Source organism: Mercenaria mercenaria, chromosome 5 (assembly GCF_021730395.1).
Source record: "Mercenaria mercenaria strain notata chromosome 5, MADL_Memer_1, whole genome shotgun sequence".
Lineage (NCBI taxonomy): Eukaryota > Metazoa > Mollusca > Bivalvia > Venerida > Veneridae > Mercenaria > Mercenaria mercenaria.
Genome location: NC_069365.1, coordinates 6044434 through 6066130, shown reverse-complemented (window position 1 = coordinate 6066130; position 21697 = coordinate 6044434). Strand labels below are relative to the sequence as shown.

The following is a 21697-nucleotide window of genomic DNA, read 5'->3' as shown; positions in this document are numbered from 1 at the left end:
GCCGAAAAGGTCTAAAAGGAAATAAAAAAAAATGTATACCGAAGTACATTTATCTATTTGCAATATTGTCAAAAATATCGATAAGATATGTTGCATCGTTCTAACGATATCGACATGTACGGAAGGCATACTTGCAGCAATCGCCGCACGTCACTGACGTTATTGACGTCCGAAACGACGTTTCTGACTGCAATCAATAATCATTCCTTTTTAAAGTATAGTCCTTGATTTTTTTACAGAGCTTATGTCTGTTCATCCATTTACGGAAAGCAGCAACATACCAGTCCTTTGAAAGAGATGAAAATACATTTTTTTTTAAAGTTTTCAAATGATCAAGGTCCTGGAAATGGACCCCTCAAAATCACACGACGTCAATATCTCAGGTCTTCCGGTACTCTGGCGATCCTCTAGCGACTCATCGCCGTCCCTGAAACGCTCATGCCACCTGTATACTAGTCTCCTGTTTACTGTTTTTGGTCCATATGTGTTATTTATCGTCTTCATGACCTCTTACGGTTATTTTCCTAATTTAAAACAAAAAAGCAGAACAGCGGCTGCATTTGACAGTTTTATTAATGAACCAATAATATTTTAGCGTGCAGCGACATAGCGTCAGTGGTATTTTTGGAATTCATGTATATTTTAAACGAATAAACGCCGGACATAAATATTTTGCCATATTATCAGAATTTATTTTTTGTTCATTTCGATGTATTTTTATTATTATACTCAGATGAATAAGCACACCATGGACGCAGTGACATTACTTTTGGATCAACCCTCGTAAAAACGATTATCTAAGTAAAATTTTATTTTGGCAAATCAGCAAAATGAATTTTGATAATAAGATATTTATTTTTATTTTTTTAAAAGATTTTGAAGATCAATATTCGAAATGGCCGATACAACTCAAGATGATCGGTATAAATTTGCCGTAAATTTAGATTTTTACAAACTCTTTAACAATTTGCCAATATTTCATCTTTTATTAAAATCTTTCTGAATAAATTTCAAAATGTGAAATGTGGTGCCATCGTATTTGTTTAAAAAGCTAGATGTAGCTCAAGTAACAGTTTTGCAAATCTATATATCCAAATTTATTAAACATCCATTGGTTTCCTTGATATCTAACGCCAACTTGCCTTGGCGAGACGGTTTACGATTAAACTTTACTTGAAAACACTTTTCATTAATCATTCCCACATACCAGAGATTTATCTGATCTGGGAATATGTCGAACCTCTGATGGATTAAAATGCTCATTAATTGGTGGTCAAATAGAGAATCACTGTAATAAATGGACACTGAAATTCGCTTTGCAGGTAACCACACTGATTTCTGATTAAAAGGTGGTATTTTTTCTCACAAAAACAGATTGGTTAACCAGTATGAATTTCAGTGACAAAGACCAGAAAAGAAGGTTTCTCACTAGGAACCATTAAAATACTGTTACTCTTACTGTCAAACTATTAAAGTAGTAACATTGACTTTCTGTTTATCTTGCAAAAAGTAACTGCTTTAGTACATATTACTATATGTGTCGCGCCATGAGATTTTTGGCCCAAATGCGGCGTTACGTCATTCGAGAAAAACCCGATTAAAGTTACGTCACAAAAATGTGTGGAGTTCAACACGTTTTCGCGTCAATTAATGCATTTTATCAATTAACACTATATTATTGGGACAATAAACGAATGAAGAGACAAACGTCATTTATCAAGCATATATTGTAACATTTCCGTGTTTTGCCATTTCGTATTATCAAATAACTGACAATTTATCGCCCTTTGTATCATCACGCCATTTGTAAACATGAAAGGTCGTGAGAAAGGAAACTTTTAAATCGTAATTTGACGATTAATTTAAAAGGGATAATGAATGGTATGGCGCGATTTACAGGTAAGTAGTAATATTTACACAATATGTAGTTTTAAAATATTAATTAAATCCATATCGACCGTTTTGTCCGTGTTTTTTTCTTCAAAAATAACCCTGAATTGTCAATAGGGCTTTAATTTTCTCTTAGCTAAAATATTCGGCTCAGAGATGTTTATATGCTGTTACGGACCTCTGATGGTAATGGGAAATAATCAGAAAATAAAAACAGCGTCAGCCAGAACACCCGCAGTTTTTCAAAAAAGAAAATTACCCCCCCCCTGGAAACATTTTACCCCCCCCCCCCCCCCCTTCTCCAACTTCCACCAAATACTTTTCGTCTCTTTCCCTCTCATTGTCATATGAAATACACCCGTTCCCAGCTTGGGAACTGCTTCCACACTACATAAACTAAATAACCCCCTCTTCCCACCTCCCCCGTTTTTTTTTATCTGTAAATTAACCCCCTCCGATATCCTCCAAATAAGTGGGGGTGGTGGGGAGGGGACAGGGGCTGTCAGGAAGCTAATTTTTTTCCACAACTGTTTTCACTCTTATTTCTGATCAGTGTATCAGTATGAAAGATCAGTATGCAAGAAGTCACATCCTTTATATCCATATTTATGTAGTGACTTACAGGAAAAATTTTATCACATCTTTTGTCAATTTAAATAAATTATTTCTTATTCATGTCAAACTCACTTTAATTATAAAAGTACAAAGAATGGTGGTTTGTTTTGATTTTGTATAAAGCAGATGCTCAATAGCTTTTCATGTAAACTTGCATTCAGTTCACTTGACCATGATTGTTGGATTCCTCACAAGCTACATAATGTTCTTTACAAGTTACAAACAACTTGTACAAATTAAATTAATATATTTTAAACTTTAAAGACATTTTGTTAAGAAAGTCATGCATCTGGTTGAAACATATACACTCTTAATATAAATCTTTGTGTTCTGTGTACTGAGGTAACTAGCTAGGCCATCTTTATCTCACATTTCAGCTTTTTTTAAAAGTATTTTTAATTTTACAGATCAACTATTGATCAACTACTGAGGAGCATCTGGCATATTGGCATGATGTTGCTATGACCTTAAACAAAAAAAAGGAATTCTCAAGGCATGTCTACATACCACATGTTGGAAGAGTTTGTAGGTTTGTAATTTTCTTCATTTTTGCAGTTTTTCTATTGTAAAAAAGATAAATACATCTTAAAAATATATACAAAAAATAAATTCCTCTTAAAATAGGTACAAGTAAGTTAAATACATTTAAAAATGTCATACACATAAATGACCTGCTTGTATTAATAACATTTTGAAAGAAATCATTACTAATAGATTCATTCAACAAACATATCTAGCATATTAAGAGAGTGGAGAACTATGCATAATGATTGAATATTATCATACATGTATTTTCCCAAGAAACTGTTGTAGTATTTGAGTATTCATTTAGTATTACTGAATGAATTAATTCTTTTAAGTGTATGTCTAGTATGTCAGAAGCTTAAGCTTGAAAATTATAAGACTGATTGGTGGATGGATACTTATTAATGCTTTTATGTAGATTACACGAAAAGACACTTTTATTTTTAAAAAAATGCTTCACAGTATACTGTTCTGTAACTTTCTACTTAAAGTTACTAATACTTATGTATTTTTGTTTAGCAGAATGGCTGAAGGATGAAAGAATTACCAGAAAAATAAAATTCTTTATGAATTTGTGAATGGAAATGAAACCCAAGGACCTAACATATTTGCTGAGCATCCAGTTGAAAGTATACCAATGGAATAAAGTGCAACTGTCACAGAAGTGCACAAAATAAGGCCATGTTTTCTGCAAAAGTTCATCAAGCTGATTCAAACTACAAATGGGAGTCAAGTAAAAAGTAAAACTAACTGAACTGTCACAGTTCAACTGTGAGAAATGTTTGGTAAAAGTATGGTGTGTTGCCAGAACAGCAGTGAAGTGGTTAGAGTAAAACTGTCTTAATTGTTTAAGAAATACAGAATTTTTTTTTTAACTTCTCCATGCATAAAATATCTTGAGTGCTCTTTTTTATTTAAATAATCATACAGTTTCAAGAAATTTGACAATAACTGCTATTTTTATTTTTATAAGAAAATAGTGCATTGTTGCCATGGTATTAAACATTAATCTGACTATAGATTATTGTAAAACATCTTTCATGTTTATATGTTCTATTTGTCAAAAAAATAATGTAAGGTCATATCCTTTTTTTAAGTAATAACTGCATCAACAAAACATTATGTTATCATATGAATCTGCCTTGAACTAGCAAGAGTTGTAACTGTGTCTTGTGTATCAGAAAATAGTGTATATCCCAAAGTGTCACAATTTACATGAAATGAGGTTTTCTTACTTTTGAATATGAAGTAGACAGCTTTTGATGTAAATAGTATTTTGAAAAACACTTTAACATATTCAGTTATTTCAAGAACTTGATAGAAATGGTACTTTTGGTAAGAAAATACATCATTGTTGCCATGGTAACGAATCACTGATCGGTATGACTTTTGTACTACTACCTGGAGCAAAATCAGTTTATATTATTTCTAATAATTATATCTTTTTGCATGATTTTCTGTCTAACAGTAACAAAGAAATATGCCAATGAGTTAAGTGTTCTAACAACAAAGTTAATGTCCTAGTTTTGTCATGCTATCTATTTCGATATCTAGTAAATCTATTTTTCTACAAAAGAAAGCCATAAGGTTTTTGCAAAAAGAACTGTTATCTTTAAACGCTGTACACTAGAAAATGTTGACAGTATATTAACTACACTTTCTAGATGTTAATTTTGGCTGGATTTATCAAGGAACTATTAAAATTGGATTTAACAACTGTGTTGCCATGGAAACGATTTTTAGGGGAAAATAATTTGTGCTAATATGAAAGAAAGAAACAGAAAAAAAATAAATTTAATAAACTGCATGCTGTGTTTGATATTTGGTTATGCATTTTCTTTTCATATTATTTTAAGAATGAGTTTGCATTAAGATATTCTGCCTCTATTTTGATTCAGTTAGACGAAAATATGATGTCCGAAAAGCGGTAATTTCTCCATAACAATGGCTGATTTCTATTGTCAAATTTCAAATTTTTACTTTGAACATGACAATGTGTCAGATTAGCTGAAAACCCCATTTTCGACCAAAATCGCATTTGGGCCAAAAATCTCATGTCCTGACACATATTATAACATGCAATATTTTGTAAAACAATGAATACAAACCACTTTAAAAAATTGTTCCGAAAATAAAAAAAAAATAGAAAAAATCTCCATTTTATTTTTATTTTTAATCGACTCCTCAATTTTCCTGCTTTTATTTTCATTTTCAGTATGTTGGTTAACATGTGTGGGTACACAATGCTGTTTTTTTTTTTTAGTCTCGTGACGTAGTTGTTCATCCGAAATGACTGAGTTTCAAACTTACGTAAGATGTTATCAAGACCATTATTTACTAATAGGTGGGCTAATTGAAAATTGGTTATTTGCGTTGTGCGATAACGCGCAAATTAGTTATTTGAGCGTAACATTTGCGAAGCTTCTGTCAGTATTATTACGCAATCGGTAATTAATACATCTCACAAATGTTTGGATTGCTGACATTTAAAATAATACTGGTAAGCAATCAGTATGAGCTTGAGAAATGCATATTCATATGTTTTAGACTTTATGAAAACATTCACTCATCAAAACTATTCCTTTCTAGCACATTCATCAAACTAAAAAGGAAAGGAATTTTCCACGTGATGAAAAATTGCTTTTTTCTGCTCTCTGATTTCTTTCCTGCTTCTTTTCATCTTGTGAAACTGATATTTCTCGTTCGTATATTTAAATCTGATGCAGTACTGGGTCACGTGAGACATTAAAAATAAGAATTTGAAATTTTGCAAAGAAAGAATAAAATCGTTATTTACGACATACATTGCACTCATAAAAAGACATCACAAACGGAGAATGAAATCCTCATATATGAGAAAACATAATATTTATTAAAGCAGTGCTCATAATAATACGTACACATATAGTAATTCGTAATTAATTAATATACCTGTCTCTTTGTTATCAATTATGTCATATTCTTGTGGTTCAAGTATATAAAGTGAATTGTTACCACAGTGTTCAAGTATACGAGACACATTCAGGCCAATCCCTTCTTCGTGCGATACTGTCCTAAGTAAGAAATAAACGTCTGTTCCATTAGTCTGTAAAGGTAAGTTAGAACACTCTCAGATATAATTCTCTCTTTATCAACAAATAATGGAAGTTTATGTATTAAACGTGGTTTATAAGAAATGTATGTTAGACGCGACGAATCTACTTTCGTTTCGTAATCTCATTTAAAAGCTAGCGCGTAACGAATACACACATGTACTTCCGTTTACCTTAGTGTAACCTTCAGAGCCTCCTTTTCATTAATGTATCATGTGACAATAAGTGCTTTAATGAATACACAATTCTACTTCCGTTTAACGTTGGAAAACATCACTTTCCGAAGCCTCGTTTTTGGAAATGCATCACGTGACGAATACACAAAATTTCGATGCTCATTATAATGAATGCATCACGTGATCAAATCCAGCCACTGAAACATAAGCTCTTTGTTCAAAATCGCGCAAAAGCATTGTCAGCCGCCTAAACACAGTTCTTTGTTTATAGTCCGTGTTTAGATCAACACAGCCGAGTAACAGCGTGCTTATCAACCATCCATCCCCACCGCTTCTCCTTGTTAAGTAATGCCAACTGGTTATAGGTGAGCCGGTCTTGTCTTTCTTAGTGGAGTGGCGTTAGGCTTTAATCTCAAGCCTCTACTCCCAAGAAAGAAGGAGGCATACTGGCTCACTTTCTACACCAGATTTTATCTGATTTAAGTATATATACTTTGAAATATGCCATTTTCTTATCTAGTCATTAGTGATGGGCCGATAATCGGCGACAATCGAATAATCGTCGGCGTTGCATTCATGAGCGCGATCGCCGACTTCACTTTTCCCTGATCGATTAATTACTTGTCACCCTAACGGATAATTTAGTTGTTTCTGACCTTTTTCTTTCTGGTATTTATGGTTCTTTGGGGCAATTACGCCAAGGGAAACTACTCTACGTAAAAATGGCTTCCTCCGAAGTGTCAAAAGAAATTGATGTCATCTGTGATTGTCATAGGACGCCATTTTAACAGTACACCCACTTAACTGATATTTAGTTACCATCAGCGTTCTATATCAACGTGTAATTACCAATGATAAACCAATAGTCTAAAATTATGAATAACAGTTTAAATCCTATACTTGCCCTATATGTCGGTCCATTATTTTCTCAAAACCTTGCTCTTTGGTCTCCTATTCATCATTAACAATTACTAACCTGTCACCCGTAACTAAATCTCCAATGCTCGGATACTATGTGTAACGCTTCATTACACATGATACCTGGTCATTGTAGTGATTTAGTTACATGTTACTGAGGTAACATTATATACTTTGCATTTATAATAAATATTTAGGATATTTACTCTTTTCATGTTAGTACATTTTTCCTATTTGATAAAGTAATGTACATCACTTATAATTCATAGAAACATAACTTAGCTTTATATAAAGTATACAGTTGCACTGAAATCTCGAGTAATAGATTTTTAGTCTGAATAGATACATGTATATATGAACTTTGACCTTGTTTGATACATAATTTATGTTTACATTTTACTATCATTGTACATTTATTAAGATCATAATGTTTCATTACACATGATACCTGGTCATTGTAGTGATTTAGTTACATGTTACTGAGGTAACATTATATACTTTGCATTTATAATAAATATTTAGGATATTTACTCTTTTCAGTTGTCTATCTGGCATTGACATATTGAACCCACTCTACCAAATAAATGTATGCCGACTGGGCTACGTCGACATTTTTTTTTTTTTTTTTTTTTTTTTTTTTTTTTTTATCCTATGGAAGCTTGTCCCCATTTAAATTCTGCTTGTCAGATTTGTTCTTTCCTATCCGTGTATCTGTAGATTGTTCCTTATCATCGTGTTTGCCTTTGTTTTCTCTATTTCTATCATTGGTTTGATCTCCATTTGAACGGCGATCTCTGTATTCAAATCTTCTACTTTTGTATCCTCCTCTAAATGGTCTCCTTTGATAATCCCTTCCTTGGGTACTTTGATCTCTATATTGGTTCTGGTGTTTAAGCTTTCCTATATCTGACTCCATTGTCTTCATCCGTTCAAGGAGTTCTTGAAGAATACCTAATTTTTCATCGATTTTCTTCTCCTGCAGAGCGTTGATCTTTATCTGTTCTGACCTCTCTCTTTCTAAGTCTTTACTATCTTCCTCTTCCTCTAGTCGAGTTTTCCGACGTAACTTTTCATAAGATACTCTTGTAGCAAATTTCAATTTCTCGGACTTTAGTCCTCTCCAAAACCTTTCCTTTAGCTTTTTATCTATTTTGCTTTCTTCTATATCTCCTTTATCTACAGCTTTCTGAAACAATGTCTCAACTCTAACTCCCCAAGCAGATATTGTTTCACCTTGCTTTTGTATTGCTGAATAAAAATCTTGGACTACTTTGTCCTCCGTTTTGATATCTCCATATATTTCACTGAGCTTATCCATTATTTCTCTGCTTGTTGCTGTGGCTTTCAATGTCAGCAAAACTTGTCGTGTTTCATCCTTCAGAGAATTTCTAATTGCCTGTAAAATGGCATAATCTGGATACATCTTTGTTTGAAGGAGACAGTTAACTTCCATTTTCCAGTTCTCGAAATGAGTCCCATCGAATGAAGGTATCTTTGGTGAACCCAGTTTAAAAGCTGGATATTCATCTTTTCTTTCTTTATCTACTTTTATTTTCTGTCTTTCGACTTTATCCTTTTTCATTGCATCCTTATCTTTCACCTGTGTCTCAGCTTTTTGCGTTAGCAATCTCTCCTTCTCTTTAAGAAGTGTTATTTTCTGATTTAGTGCTTCATCTTCAACTTTCTTAGCAGATATTTCTCGTTCAAGTATTTCGTTTTCATTCCTCTTACTATTCAGGTCACATTCTTGTTCCTCTAATAACTTTATTCTTTCTAGTAACTCTTTCTCAGAATTTCTCTTCCTATCTATTTCTTCTTGTAATTTCAGTTCATTTTCTAACATCAACTGCTTCCGTTTCTCCTCTTCTAATTGTAACTTTCTAATCTTCAAACTTCCTCTTTCATAACGACTTGAATGACTTTTGATGTCATCATTTTCCTTTCTAATTCTTGACAACTTCTTGTCAATATCTTTCTGAATTTGTTCATTCTTTCTATCTCCTTTTATATCTGTCATTCTATTGCTTCTCTCTGAAACGTATCTCCTTGAGTCATATCTTTCATTTGTGTTCACTCTCTCTGTCTCTCCTCTTTCTGTGTTTCCTTTGTATGTGTTTTCTTCAAAACACTCCTCGTTTTCCACATTCTGGTTTCCTTGCAAACTGCCTCCTCCCTTTTCCTGTAACTCTTTGAGAGTTAGATTTAGATTCTCTATGTGTCTGTCGATATAGGCCAAATTACTTTCGACACTTTCTGTATCCTTATTGAGTGTTGTACTATCAATAGATTTCTTTTCTCTTAAGCTGTCTTGAATACTTCTTCTAGTTTCTTCATGAAGATATTCATTTATTGTGTTTAAGTTAGACAAATCACTATCTGAATCACTTTCATAATGCATCCTTCCATATGCTATGTCGAGCTCATTATCTATATATCTGTAATAATGGCCTCTATTAGGTTCCGTATCAAGAACTTCCTCTCCAACATTGTTGTGTCTGTACTTGTTCATGCCTAGAACTTTCCTGATGACTCCTTTCATTTCTTGACATTCTCCTAGCATTTTTCTTTTCTTCTTATTCCTGTAATTGCCTTTCTCTAGCACGACTCCTGAGGGTTTTTCTCAGTTCTCTTTCCGATAGATATTCTGCCATTGTTTTGAATATTCACTTCATCAAACAACAAATACTCCTTTTATTAACACTAATGTTCAGTTAAGCAGTGTCCAATACTACACACCATACATTAAAACATTGTCCAATAATTCATACCATACAATAAAACAGTGTTCAATAATGCATACCATACAATAAAACAGTGTTCAATTAAAATACAAATACACACATCTCACTTTATTTCACTTTTGATTAAACACCTGAAAACTTAAACACACTTACAAAACACATAAAGTGTATTATATACAACTTGTCAACAAACAAACAAAAAAAACACCGAAAAAAAATCTTCCGCTTGCGGGGTTCGAACCAGCTATTCCGAGATCTGAAGGCGCCTGTCGCTACCGCCACACCACGGAGTCGGTATACTATACGCGCTATGTAATACGGTTTTGTTATAAAAGCCGCGCCGCTTCGATTGAATTTTCCGATTACCAATAACCGCTTTTAACTTTGTCACAATTTATAGATATCTATACCTATAAATGAGACAAATTTCTGATGAAATAATTAAGATTTAACCACAGAATTTCTAGAGATAACTTTATGCTAGGCTTATTGTATTACTGCTAAAATTTCGTAAGTAAATTCAATGGAGTTGTAGTGCCTGTCCGGTCTGGTCCGACATACGTGAGGATAGCCCTACCGGAAGCCGAAAAGGGTGATTTCCTGTGGAGCGTTCCAGCCGGCTAGACGTCCGATAAAACATAATCCAGTAATCTGCCAGTAGAGAAACATCTACGACAGTATCAACTTAATAAGGTTATTGGTAAGTTGTCTTGGGCTATATTGAATAATCACCAATTACAATATTGGTGGCAGCGGTGATTTAGAGCCCAATTTCGTCGACCAATAAATCGTTACCTAGCAGATTTTGATTTTTAGATTCGGCCATTTTGCCGATCTAAAAAACTTTGTAATTCGGGTGAGATAAAGGACCAAGGGGAGCGTAATTGTATTTAGACGATTACGTTCTTGGTCAGATACATTTAAAAATTTATTTTGAGTGTATTTAGTCGAATAATTGAAATAATTATTCGAATCTCGCGGATAACTGTCTGCGCATGCGCCATCGGAAATCCAGGAAGTCGGCATTTCATTTTCCTTTGGTGAATTTTTCAAGATCCATAAAAGGTATATTTTTTGGATTAGTCTGGAATTGAAATAATAAATTTATTTCTTTATTGTTTGTTGTTATTCTTTTGATTTTTATCGAAGATGGCACAGAAAGAAGATTCAAAAGGTAAGCCTTTTGCTATAGAAGTGAGTGCACAGGTGGTCCCAATTAATTTTGCGACACTTGAGCAATTAAAAACAATACCGGGCATAAATGAAAAAATTGCCAAGGCACTTTTGTCCGTTCGTGAGGCTACTGGGAATTTAACCCCAGAAACGCTGTCGGTAATTTGTCGTAAGAAATTTACGGACTTAGAGCTGGGTAAAATTGATTTTACCCGGAATAAAATGTGGGTACAGGTGGAAGGTGATGAACAGGCTAAGACTCCTAAGGAGCCTAGCATAGCATCATGTATAAAGGCCGAAGGTATAAGGTCTGCTCATGCTAGACCTGGGGTTTCGCCAGTAAGGGCCATCCCCAGACCTATTTATATGTCTGCAATGGCTCAAAAGGAATTTCATAGTAAATTTCAGCCATTGTTGATGAGTCCGGCCGAATTTGTATCTGCAACACCGGCGGGCAGGAGTAAAACAGATGTACCAAGGACGAAATTAAAGTTCGACCTTGGTGAAACTAGCACCCCTAAAGAGGGTGATGGTAATGCGAAAGCAACCAAACCATCGCCAGAGTTAGAGGTGACTGCTGACTATAGTAGGGCAAGGAAGTCAATAAGTTCCTTACCAAAACATCTGACATTTGACGGTAAAGGCAGCTGGGAGGCTTTTGATTTAAAGTTTACCAGATATGCAGAGGCCTGCGGATGGTCAGATGTAGAGAAATTTGATGGCTTGTGCTGGGCACTTACTGGCAAAGCTATTGAATATTATGTATTAATACATGATAGAGCGGGCGTGAACTCGTATAAGAGTTTACGTAGTAAACTAGAAGCGCGTTTTGGGGAACAGGAGCTGCCGGCAGCAGCTCAAACACAATTTCAACAAGCTTGCCAGAAAGATGGTGAGTTGTTGGATGATTATGCAGACCGGCTTTTGACTCTTGCGGCGAAAGCATTTAAAAGTCTGCCAGATTCATTTGTGACCAATCAGGTCATAAATCGTTTCTGTCAGGGCCTATTGGATAAGGATGCTGGACAGAATGTGTTCATGCTTAATCCTCTTAGTATCCAACAGGCTAAACAGATGGTTCGAAAGTACCAACAGGGACATTCGGCCATATATGACAAATCAAAACGCGAAAGCAAGCGGCGTGAATCTGAACGGGTTTACGCTGTGAGTAAAGGATCCGGAAGTGCTAGAGAAGCACCGGATAATAGAACTGTCATGTAGGCAATTAAACAATTGCAACAAACATTTGATAAAGTCATGGCAGTTAAGCACAACCGAGATAGGCCAAAGCCTAAAGCTAAAAAAGGGCCTTTTCGGTGTTATGGGTGCGGCAAGGAGGGACATTTCCGCCGGGACTGTCCAAATAAAAGAACCGATCAACAGGATCGGTTAAACTACAAAGGGTAGGACAAAGCAGTGGCACCCCGACCCTAGATAAATTCCCTGTTCCGGAAGAACAGAAAGACCACTGTAATATCACTTGTAATAACCAGGTTAATGTGGAGGTTGAATCTGATCTTGAGCATGTTGTTGTATGCCAAGTAAAATCGGCCTCTCAGTTTTCCATGGGAATTCAAGTGGGTGATCAACCGGTAAAAGCAATTGTGGACACTGCTGCCCAGGTCACAATTATTTCAGACAAGGTCTATAATTCCTTGCGGCATAAGCCCCCTAAGGTCAAAGAGGTTAAACTTATGACTGCTGGGAGGGAGTTATGGTTAACCGGCTACATTGTTGGCCCCGTCCGGTTGAAAATAGGATCGAAATGGTATAAGGAGAATGTATATGTTGCCCCAATAGAACAACAAATGTTGTTAGGTTTTGACATTCTCTGTGATAAAGGCCAATCGATATTAGACATGGGTAGGGGTATAATAATCTTTGACGGCATGCACATAACTCTTGATGTTGATAGCATAAACGGTTTTCCTTCAGTGTCCAGGGTTACTGTGGCTAAACGCAAGGTTATTCCGCCTCATTCGGTAGCCCATGTAAAATGTAAAATGGACACAGAACTTACTGATTATGTCATTGAGCCATTAGACCAGTCTAAGGTATGGAAGCCTAGGGTGGTCAGGGAAGGGTTCACTGATCCAGTAGTTTGTGTTGTAAACTCCACTGATAGGTATAAATTAATTTCAAAGGGATCTGAGATAGGGAGAGCTTATCCAGTGTCCGAAATTATTGAAGTGGGGGAGGAGGATGAGGAGTATAAAAATGAGGATGAGGAGTATAAAATAAATCAGATTTCTGATCTGGGTCGGCAACAGGACACTGTTCCTAGGCCGAAGAGTGATAGTGCTCTCCCGCCCCACCTTCAGCAAGTATACTCCGATTCCTGTGAACATCTGAGTGAAGAGCAACAGCAGCAGTTGGCTCAGTTGCTTATTGAGTACCAAGATGTGTTTGCTCAAGATGAGTTTGATCTTGGTAATTTTACGGCAATGGAACATGTTATTGAAACGGGTAATGCTGAACCAGTTAAGCAACGCATGAGGCGCACGCCTGTGTGTTTTGCTGGTGAGGAAGAGGCCCACCTCAATAAAATGTTAAAGGCAGGGGTCATCCAAGAGTCAATATCTGACTGGGCTTCCGCCCAAGTACTTATCCGGAAAAGGAACGGCACCGTCAGGTGGTGCATTGACTATAGAGCTTTAAATGAAAAATCTCAGAAAGATGTGTTTCCTTTGCCCTTAGTGGATGACTGTCTAGACACTCTGTCCGGGAGTGTATGGTTTTCGAAGCTTGATGCTAACTCTGCCTACTGGCAAGTTCCCATCAGGGAAGAAGACCGGAAAAAGACTGCCTTCATAACGAAATACGGTCTTTTTGAGCATGTGTGAATGGGATTCCGTCTATGTGGAGCACCAGCTACATATGCCCGAATTATGAATTTAGTCCTCAGAGGCCTAACATGGAAAGCGGTGTTAGCCTTTCTGGACGATATAGTAGTGCTTGGTAAAAGTTTCAGAGACCATATGGTTAATCTGAAAGAGGCCTTGCAGAGGTTTCGCACATACAAGCTGAAACTGAAGCCTAAGAAATGTATCTTTTTCCAGAAAGATATAGAATTCTTGGGAAGGAATGTCAGTGGCAATAGCTTAGCAATGTCTAAGACTGACATTGAAGTGGTCCAGCAATGGCCGGTTCCAACATGCGCAAAGCATGTAGAACGGTTTATGGGCCTAGCGAACTACCATAGAGGCTTCGTTAAGAACTTTTCGAAGTTAGCTGAACCTCTGTATGCTGTGACAGGCCAACGTCAGTTTGTATGGCGGGAAGAGCAGGCTAAAGCTTTTGAAGCTTTAAAAGAAGCTCTGACGCAGCCGCCTGTGTTGGCCTTGCCAACCGAAACTGATAAATTCATCCTGGACACGGATGCCTCTAATAATTCTATTGGAGCAGAATTACTTCAGGTCCAGGATGGCAAAGAAAAGGTCATTGCATATGGTAGTTATGCTCTTACAAAAGAGCAGAGAAATTATTGTGTCACAAGAAAGGAGCTGCTTGCTGTAGTTAGATTTACCAGGCAGTTCAGACACTACTTACTTGGCAGACCGTTTATTGTACGGACTGACCACTCGAGTTTAAGGTGGTTAATGGGGTTCCGAGAGCCTCAAGGTCAACTGGCGAGATGGCTAGAGGAGCTGTCTCAGTATAATATGGTGCTGCAGCACAGGGCAGGTCGTGAGCATGGTAATGCTGACGCTTTGTCTAGAATGCCGGCTGAGGATGGGCATTGCGAAGAGTATCATGCTGGTACACGACTGGAACAGTTGCCTTGTGGCGGGTGTAAATATTGTAAGAAGGCCCATGATAGTTGGGAAAACTTCTATGAAGAAGTAGACGACGCAGTGCCGTTGGTAAATAAGGGTAACCCAGACAATACCTCTGTGGGTGGCCATCACGGAGTATCTGGGAAGCCTGGGGCCAACAAAGGCATGGGAACGACTGTCTACGGGTATCAAGACGGAACCACCACTAAGACTGAAGGTGAGAGTGGCAAGCCAGCCCTTGCAATAGAAGTCTCAGATGCAGAATGCATATCTGAGAGTAGCCTACCAGATGAAGTAATTTTATCTGGCATGGATGTAGACCACTCTGGGAGAGTAAGCCCTATTGTGGTAGATATGTTCAGGGATGCTGTAGAACTCATTCCCTGGGAGGTGTCTGAGCACAGCCCAGGAACTGAAGTTACAAGCATAAATACGGTAACCACGAGGAAAGGTGCCAAAAATCAGACTGAGGCGGGTAAGGGTCTCGGTAATAAAGTCGATTCTGGACAATCAGGTTCAGTGTCTACTGCAGGGCAACCAAGTGCACAGTATAAGGTCTGATCCCCCGGAAAGGACAAAGGACTTGCCGTACCTACGGGTGCGACAGGTAACTCCGACTCTATACAGAGTCAGGGGTCTAGCCTTCAGAGTTCGACCCCGGTACCAGATCAAGGAACTCTAAGGGATAAATCAAGGCTGTGTAGTTGGGGGTTCTCAGTAGCAGATTTGAGAGATTCTCAGAAACAGGATGTGGAATTGCTGTTTGTTTTGAATTGGTTACGAGAGAGAATAGATCCGGATCCGTCCGATCTGTTTCGTGCCAGTCCAGGGGCTAAGTCAAATTGGTTAAACAAAGAACAATTTCTTCTGTTAGATGGTGTTTTATACCAGAATGACTCAGAACAAGATGACATTCGTCTTGTTATACCAGAAAGCCTGAAAGAGGAAGCTATAGCACTCAACCATAGACTTCCATCTTCGGGGCATCAGGGTGTGAAACGCACTAAGGAGAGGGTTAAGGAGAAATTTGTCTGGTATGGGTTAGGCAGGGACGTTCGACAGTACGTGTCGCAATGTGAAACCTGTAATCAGAATAAGAAAGCCGATCGGCAAGGAAAGTGCCGATTGACTGAATACCAGGCAGGTTCGCCCATGGAAAGAGTACATATTGATTTCCTAGGTCCCTTACCTAAAACTCCTAGGGGCAATGAGTATGTACTTATGATGGTAGACCAGTTCACCAAATGGGTGGAATGTATACCACTCCCTAGTCAGTCCGCAGAAATTACTGCACGGGCAGCTGTGGACGGTTTCTTTACTAGGTTTGGAGTGCCCTTTGAGATATTTTCTGATCAGGGCAGAAACTTTGAATCGAAACTGTTTACGGAGGTCTGTAAAGTTCTTGAAATACACAAAGCAAGGACTACTCCGTATAGACCTTCTGCAAACGGTCAGGTAGAAAGGTATAATCGCACTCTGATGGATGCGGTTAGGTGTTTCATTGGCAAATCACAAAACCAGTGGGATTTGCACCTTCAGCAAATAGCTGGAGCGTTGAGATCATCTGTGAACCGTATGACCGGGTTTACGGCCAATAAGTTAATGTTAGGTCGGGAGGTCAATGCGCCTGCTCACCTAATGTTTCCTCAGCATCTGGGTAAAAGCCAGTCCCCTAGTGATTACTCAGATGAATTGGTCCAAAAGTTGCGGGAAGCACATGATACAGCCCGCAAAATGATGAAAACTTCCTCTAAACGAATGAAGCGCAATTATGACTTGCGTTTACTAGAGAGGAATTATGAGGTAGGTGATAGGGTCTACCTACTTGATACTGCGGTATTGAAGGGTAAATGCCGCAAGCTCAACCATGGAAGGGACCAGGGGTGATAGTATCCAAATTGTCATCATTCCTCTTCCGTGTTAAACTAAGAAATGCTGTTTTGGTAGTAAACCATGATAGACTAAAACAGTGTAAGGACAGGGAAGTGCCACGGTGGATTAAGCACTGGGAGCAAAATCCAGGTGACATAACTGCTGCTAAAGGCAGCGACCGAGTCTACTGCTTATGTCGAAAGCCATGGCAGGGTAGATTTATGATCCAGTGAGATTTCTGTAAAGAGTGGTTCCATGGGTCCTGTGTGAACATAACCGCTTCAGATGCACTAGACATAAATCAATATAAGTGTCCGGACTGTCTAAGAAGAGTGAGGACTCAAAATTGATCAGTTTTTGGGTCTATTTTCAGAATCATGGCCGAAGAGTACAAAGACGGTCTGGGCAGGGTAATGAAGATGCTCAAGATGGGCAACCTGATGAACCCAAAGGAGCTGGCCGTAAAAATCACCTCTAGTAGGCGACCGAACAGGTTTGAAATCCTGTTGGACCATGTCCGTGAAGCCAGAAACAGGCATAAGTTTAGTTGGTTAAGGGATCTGGCCAGGGAGTTAGACATTCTACAGTGTCACTCCCGTGAGTGGATTTCCCAGAATGTGAGCCGTTTGGGGCCCATTCGTAAATCCAAGTGGCAGGATGCCCCACGTGAACAGAGTAGGGACATCCGATTAGGGACAGATCCGGCTATTGAACGGACTGGTGAGAATCTCGAGTCGGTCCCTCCGGCAGAGCAGCAATTGCTTGCTGGGGGAGAGGATGACAGCGAGTCAGAATCGGTTTCTTCTGGAACTGCCGAAAAGTTGTTGGGAGGTAACAGCCCAACAAAACCCTCAGGCAGTGGGAAGCCGGTTAGTCCGGTTAAGCCTCGTCCGCGTGAGCGAGACGAGAGTAAGACCCAGCACAGTGCTTCTGGGACAGGGCAGGTTCCGCAAGGCCCTATTTCTAGAAGACTGGCAGAGAGGGCACAAAGACCTTCTGTTCGGCAAGACAAGCCTCAGCTAGTCATTACTGTGCCGGGTAAGGGTAAGCAGCCTGCTGGTCCGGGGAAAGGGTCCCATGTTAAAGGCCGTTCAGTTCAGCATACGCTGAGTGGAGAAACCCTTGCTAAGAGGCCAAAGCTGTCTTTGGGAGAAACAGGGCAACCAGGGCATGGCCCTAGGTGTCCGGTAGGAGGATGTGGGGCAGGTGTTAGTCGCAAACATGCGCTTCTCTGTCATTTGCCTGGTGTGTTTAATCTGGCACTTTCAGGAGATGAAATATCTCAACGCAGGTTAAGCGCCCTGAAGCTATGCTGCAGGTGGCTTTTAGGAGCACATCGGGAGCTCAGTGATTTACTGGTTTATATTGAATCGCTGAGTCCACTATCCTCGGTTGAGCAGCCAGATGCCTCCACTGTGCAGGCAATGGTTGATTTGGGTAGGACTTTGGGGGTGTCGGTTGCTAGGGACGTGATATTAAGACCGGAGGGTAATGATGTCACGGCCTTGGTACACTGGCGCTTTCTATTGTCATTGATGTCAATGTTAGAGCGACATCAGGTTGAGAAACTTGGACACTTATTTCAGCTGTCCCAAGATGATCAACAGAATCTCCCTAAGTTGCCTGAGGCCTTTGATAGTCATTGTCACCTTGACAGGACTATGAGGGAGTGGGGGATGACTAACCCATCTCTGAAAGAGATGAGTAATCTGAACCCGCTAGAGTCTCACGAGGTTCACCTCGTGGGAGTTGTAGGGGTTTTCTGTGACCCTGAGACTTACCCTACACAGGAGGGTATTAAATCATGGTCTGAACAGGGTGTCGTACCGGTCGTGGGAATCCACCCCCGGAAGGCTCTTACCGATAAAGGGTTCAGTAAGCTGGCGGAAGTTCTCCAATTTCCGGAGGTAGCAGGATTGGGGGAGATAGGTCTTGATCGAACTGAACCTGCTGAAAAATGGGCTGAACAGCTCCGCAAGGTTGAGCAAGTCCTGACTTTGCTGCAACCGGAGCATGTGCTCGTTATTCATTGCAGAAGTTTGACAAACCTTTCAGATGAGTCTCTGTTAACTATGTTTTACTTGTTACAGAGTCATCCCTCAGTCAGTAAGGAGCAGCTGATTCACCTTCACTGCTTTACAGGGTCTTTGGACATATTACAGAAATGGTTAGAGGTGTTCCCTAACACTTATGTTGGGTTCACAGTTATGATCTGTAAGTCCAATGACTACCTAGACATGCTCCGGAAACTAGAGTCTTCCCGTTTGCTCCTTGAAACGGATGCTCCTTATTTCAGCCCGCCACGCTGTAAAAAGTCCAATCCCTATATGATTGGATGGGTTGCATCCAGGGTAGCTGAGGCCAGAGGCCAATCTTGGGGTGACCTCCTCAAGTTGGCAAGTAATAACGCAAAAAGACTGTACATTGAGAAGCTCCCTCCAGTCTCAATGTACGGTGATGAGTCCGGTTAAGCAATAGGGGCTCAACCCGGTGTACTGTGGATGAAATGTTCATAGTCACCGGTAGTTGTGGTATTGTGACTGAAAAGCCGCAATACTAGTACTGGTTTTACCCAGGAATCTCTCATTATTGAGAGTAAGAGACCATGGCTAACTCCCATGGTCTAAGACTACCTCCTTCTATAGGACGAGGAGGAGTGTAGTGCCTGTCCGGTCTGGTCCGACATACGTGAGGATAGCCCTACCGGAAGCCGAAAAGGGTGATTTCCTGTGGAGCGTTCCAGCCGGCTAGACGTCCGATAAAACATAATCCAGTAATCTGCCAGTAGAGAAACATCTACAACAGTATCAACTTAATAAGGTTATTGGTAAGTTGTCTTGGGCTATATTGAATAATCACCAATTACAATAGAGTTTACATACGAAACACAATTGTATATGTACCCGTGTTTTACGTGATTAATTTCTTTATGCAATGCTAGTTGCAAAAAGAATTCAACAAACTACGAAACTATAGTCGTAAAAATTTTCTAAGTCATTGTGTTGAAAAAAATAACTGGAAAAAATTCTTGGTCAGAACGGGATTCGAACTCACATCTGCTGATTGGAAGGCCTCCTTACTAACCACTAGACTATCGTGACGGTTGACTATATCATATAGGGAATAATGTAATATAGGAATATATAGGCTAATCGGAGTTAGCGAGAAGCGGAGTTAACATGATGTTAGTGTGCATGTGACCCTCAATATGAACTATCTCTGATGAAATCTAAACTTTTCAACTGAAATGTTTCAGAAAAATCCAAAAATATGATCCGGATCAAAAATATAGACCCAGAATACTTATACCGGCTTGATACTTAGTGTTATATTTGACACGAAAAATAAACAACACTATCAAAATAAAATATGACAAGCAAAGAAAAGATTACCTGGTGTAAACTATATCCAACACAATAATAATCCAGTTAATCCATATAAACTAAACACTCACACTATAAACTAATTTATATAGCACTGGTAAATCAAATGTCAGTTCCTGGATCCACTTTAAGTGAAAGTTCCATATATCCGTGTCACACTCCAACGACGATGAAAAACGTAATCCTCCTTGTGAAGAAAGCTAGCTTTTCTGACGAAAACGTACAAAGTAACTCGACGTCTCGAGTTGAACGTTCCTAGGAAAACGTAACGTAAGATGGACCGGTCCGGTAAGGTAAGAATGTAAACACGTGTTTATGTTTATCAATAGTTATGATGGCGGATATAATATCCAATCAACAGGTGTGACCTCCAAGGTCGGGTAAGTCATATGACATGTGACATCCAATCAGTAGTGTACACTATGGCGGGAAGAAAGATTCATTGGTAATATGCAAATACCGCACTGCGATTAACCATTCAGATTCACTGCAACACTACATGTGTGTTGTAAACATCCAAATAGAAATATCTACGTAATATACGTAGAGTTCCATTTTTGTAATAATCAAAGCTGACTATCTAGTGGCATCTCTGGAAACTGGTGTCTCTTCAAGACGACTTAGTTCCTCACAGATTAACCGTGTTGGGCGCCAATGACGACGTAGCCCAGTAGGCATACATTTATTTGGTAGAGTGGGTTCAATATGTCAATGCCAGATAGACAACTGAAAAGAGTAAATATCCTAAATATTTATTATAAATGCAAAGTATATAATGTTACCTCAGTAACATGTAACTAAATCACTACAATGACCAGGTATCATGTGTAATGAAACATTATGATCTTAATAAATGTACAATGATAGTAAAATGTAAACATAAATTATGTATCAAACAAGGTCAAAGTTCATATATACATGTATCTATTCAGACTAAAAATCTATTACTCGAGATTTCAGTGCAACTGTATACTTTATATAAAGCTAAGTTATGTTTCTATGAATTATTATAAGTGATGTACTTTACTTTATCAAATAGGAAAAATGCACTAACCTGAAAAGGGTAAATATTCTAAATATTTATTATAAATGCAAAGTATATAATGTTACCTCAGTAACATGTAACTAAATCACTACAATGACCAGGTATCATGTGTAATGAAGCGTTACACATAGTATCCGAGCATTGGAGATTTAGTTACGGGTGACAGGTTAGTAATTGTTAATGATGAATAGGAGACCAAAGAGCAAGGTTTTGAGAAAATAATGGACCGACATATAGGGCAAGTATAGGATTTAAACTGTTATTCATAATTTTAGACTATTGGTTTATCATTGGCAATTACACGTTGATATAGAACGCTGATGGTAACTAAATATCAGTTAAGTGGGTGTACTGTTAAAATGGCGTCCTATGACATGATCACCCAGATTTTGGAAGATATATGGCTTTTACAAAATTAAGCCGTGAAAACCATCAACCTAAACTCTTGACATTAGTATGGCAGTATGCATACCATGCCGTAAGACTTACGC

At 38.5% G+C, this 21697-nt stretch overlaps 1 protein-coding gene and 1 long non-coding RNA gene across 2 annotated transcripts; both read left to right on the top strand.

The window, feature by feature from the left end:
* The first annotated feature begins 1729 nt into the window (after nt 1-1729).
* On the top strand, nt 1730-4837 carry LOC123558485 (uncharacterized). Its single transcript, XR_008370868.1, has 3 exons — nt 1730-1899; nt 2913-3034; nt 3553-4837. It is a non-coding gene; the product is annotated as an uncharacterized LOC123558485 (long non-coding RNA).
* A 7858-nt stretch (nt 4838-12695) lies between these two features.
* On the top strand, nt 12696-13973 carry LOC128557241 (uncharacterized). Its single transcript, XM_053544418.1, has one exon. The coding sequence runs from the start codon at nt 12696-12698 to the stop codon at nt 13971-13973; it is 1278 nt and encodes a 425-aa protein (XP_053400393.1).
* The last annotated feature ends 7724 nt before the right edge of the window (nt 13974-21697 follow it).

Excerpts from the sequence above, each read along its gene's own strand:
- LOC128557241 (XM_053544418.1), top strand. The coding sequence starts at position 12,696 with ATGGGAATTCAAGTGGGTGATCAACCGGTAAAAGCAATTGTGGACACT.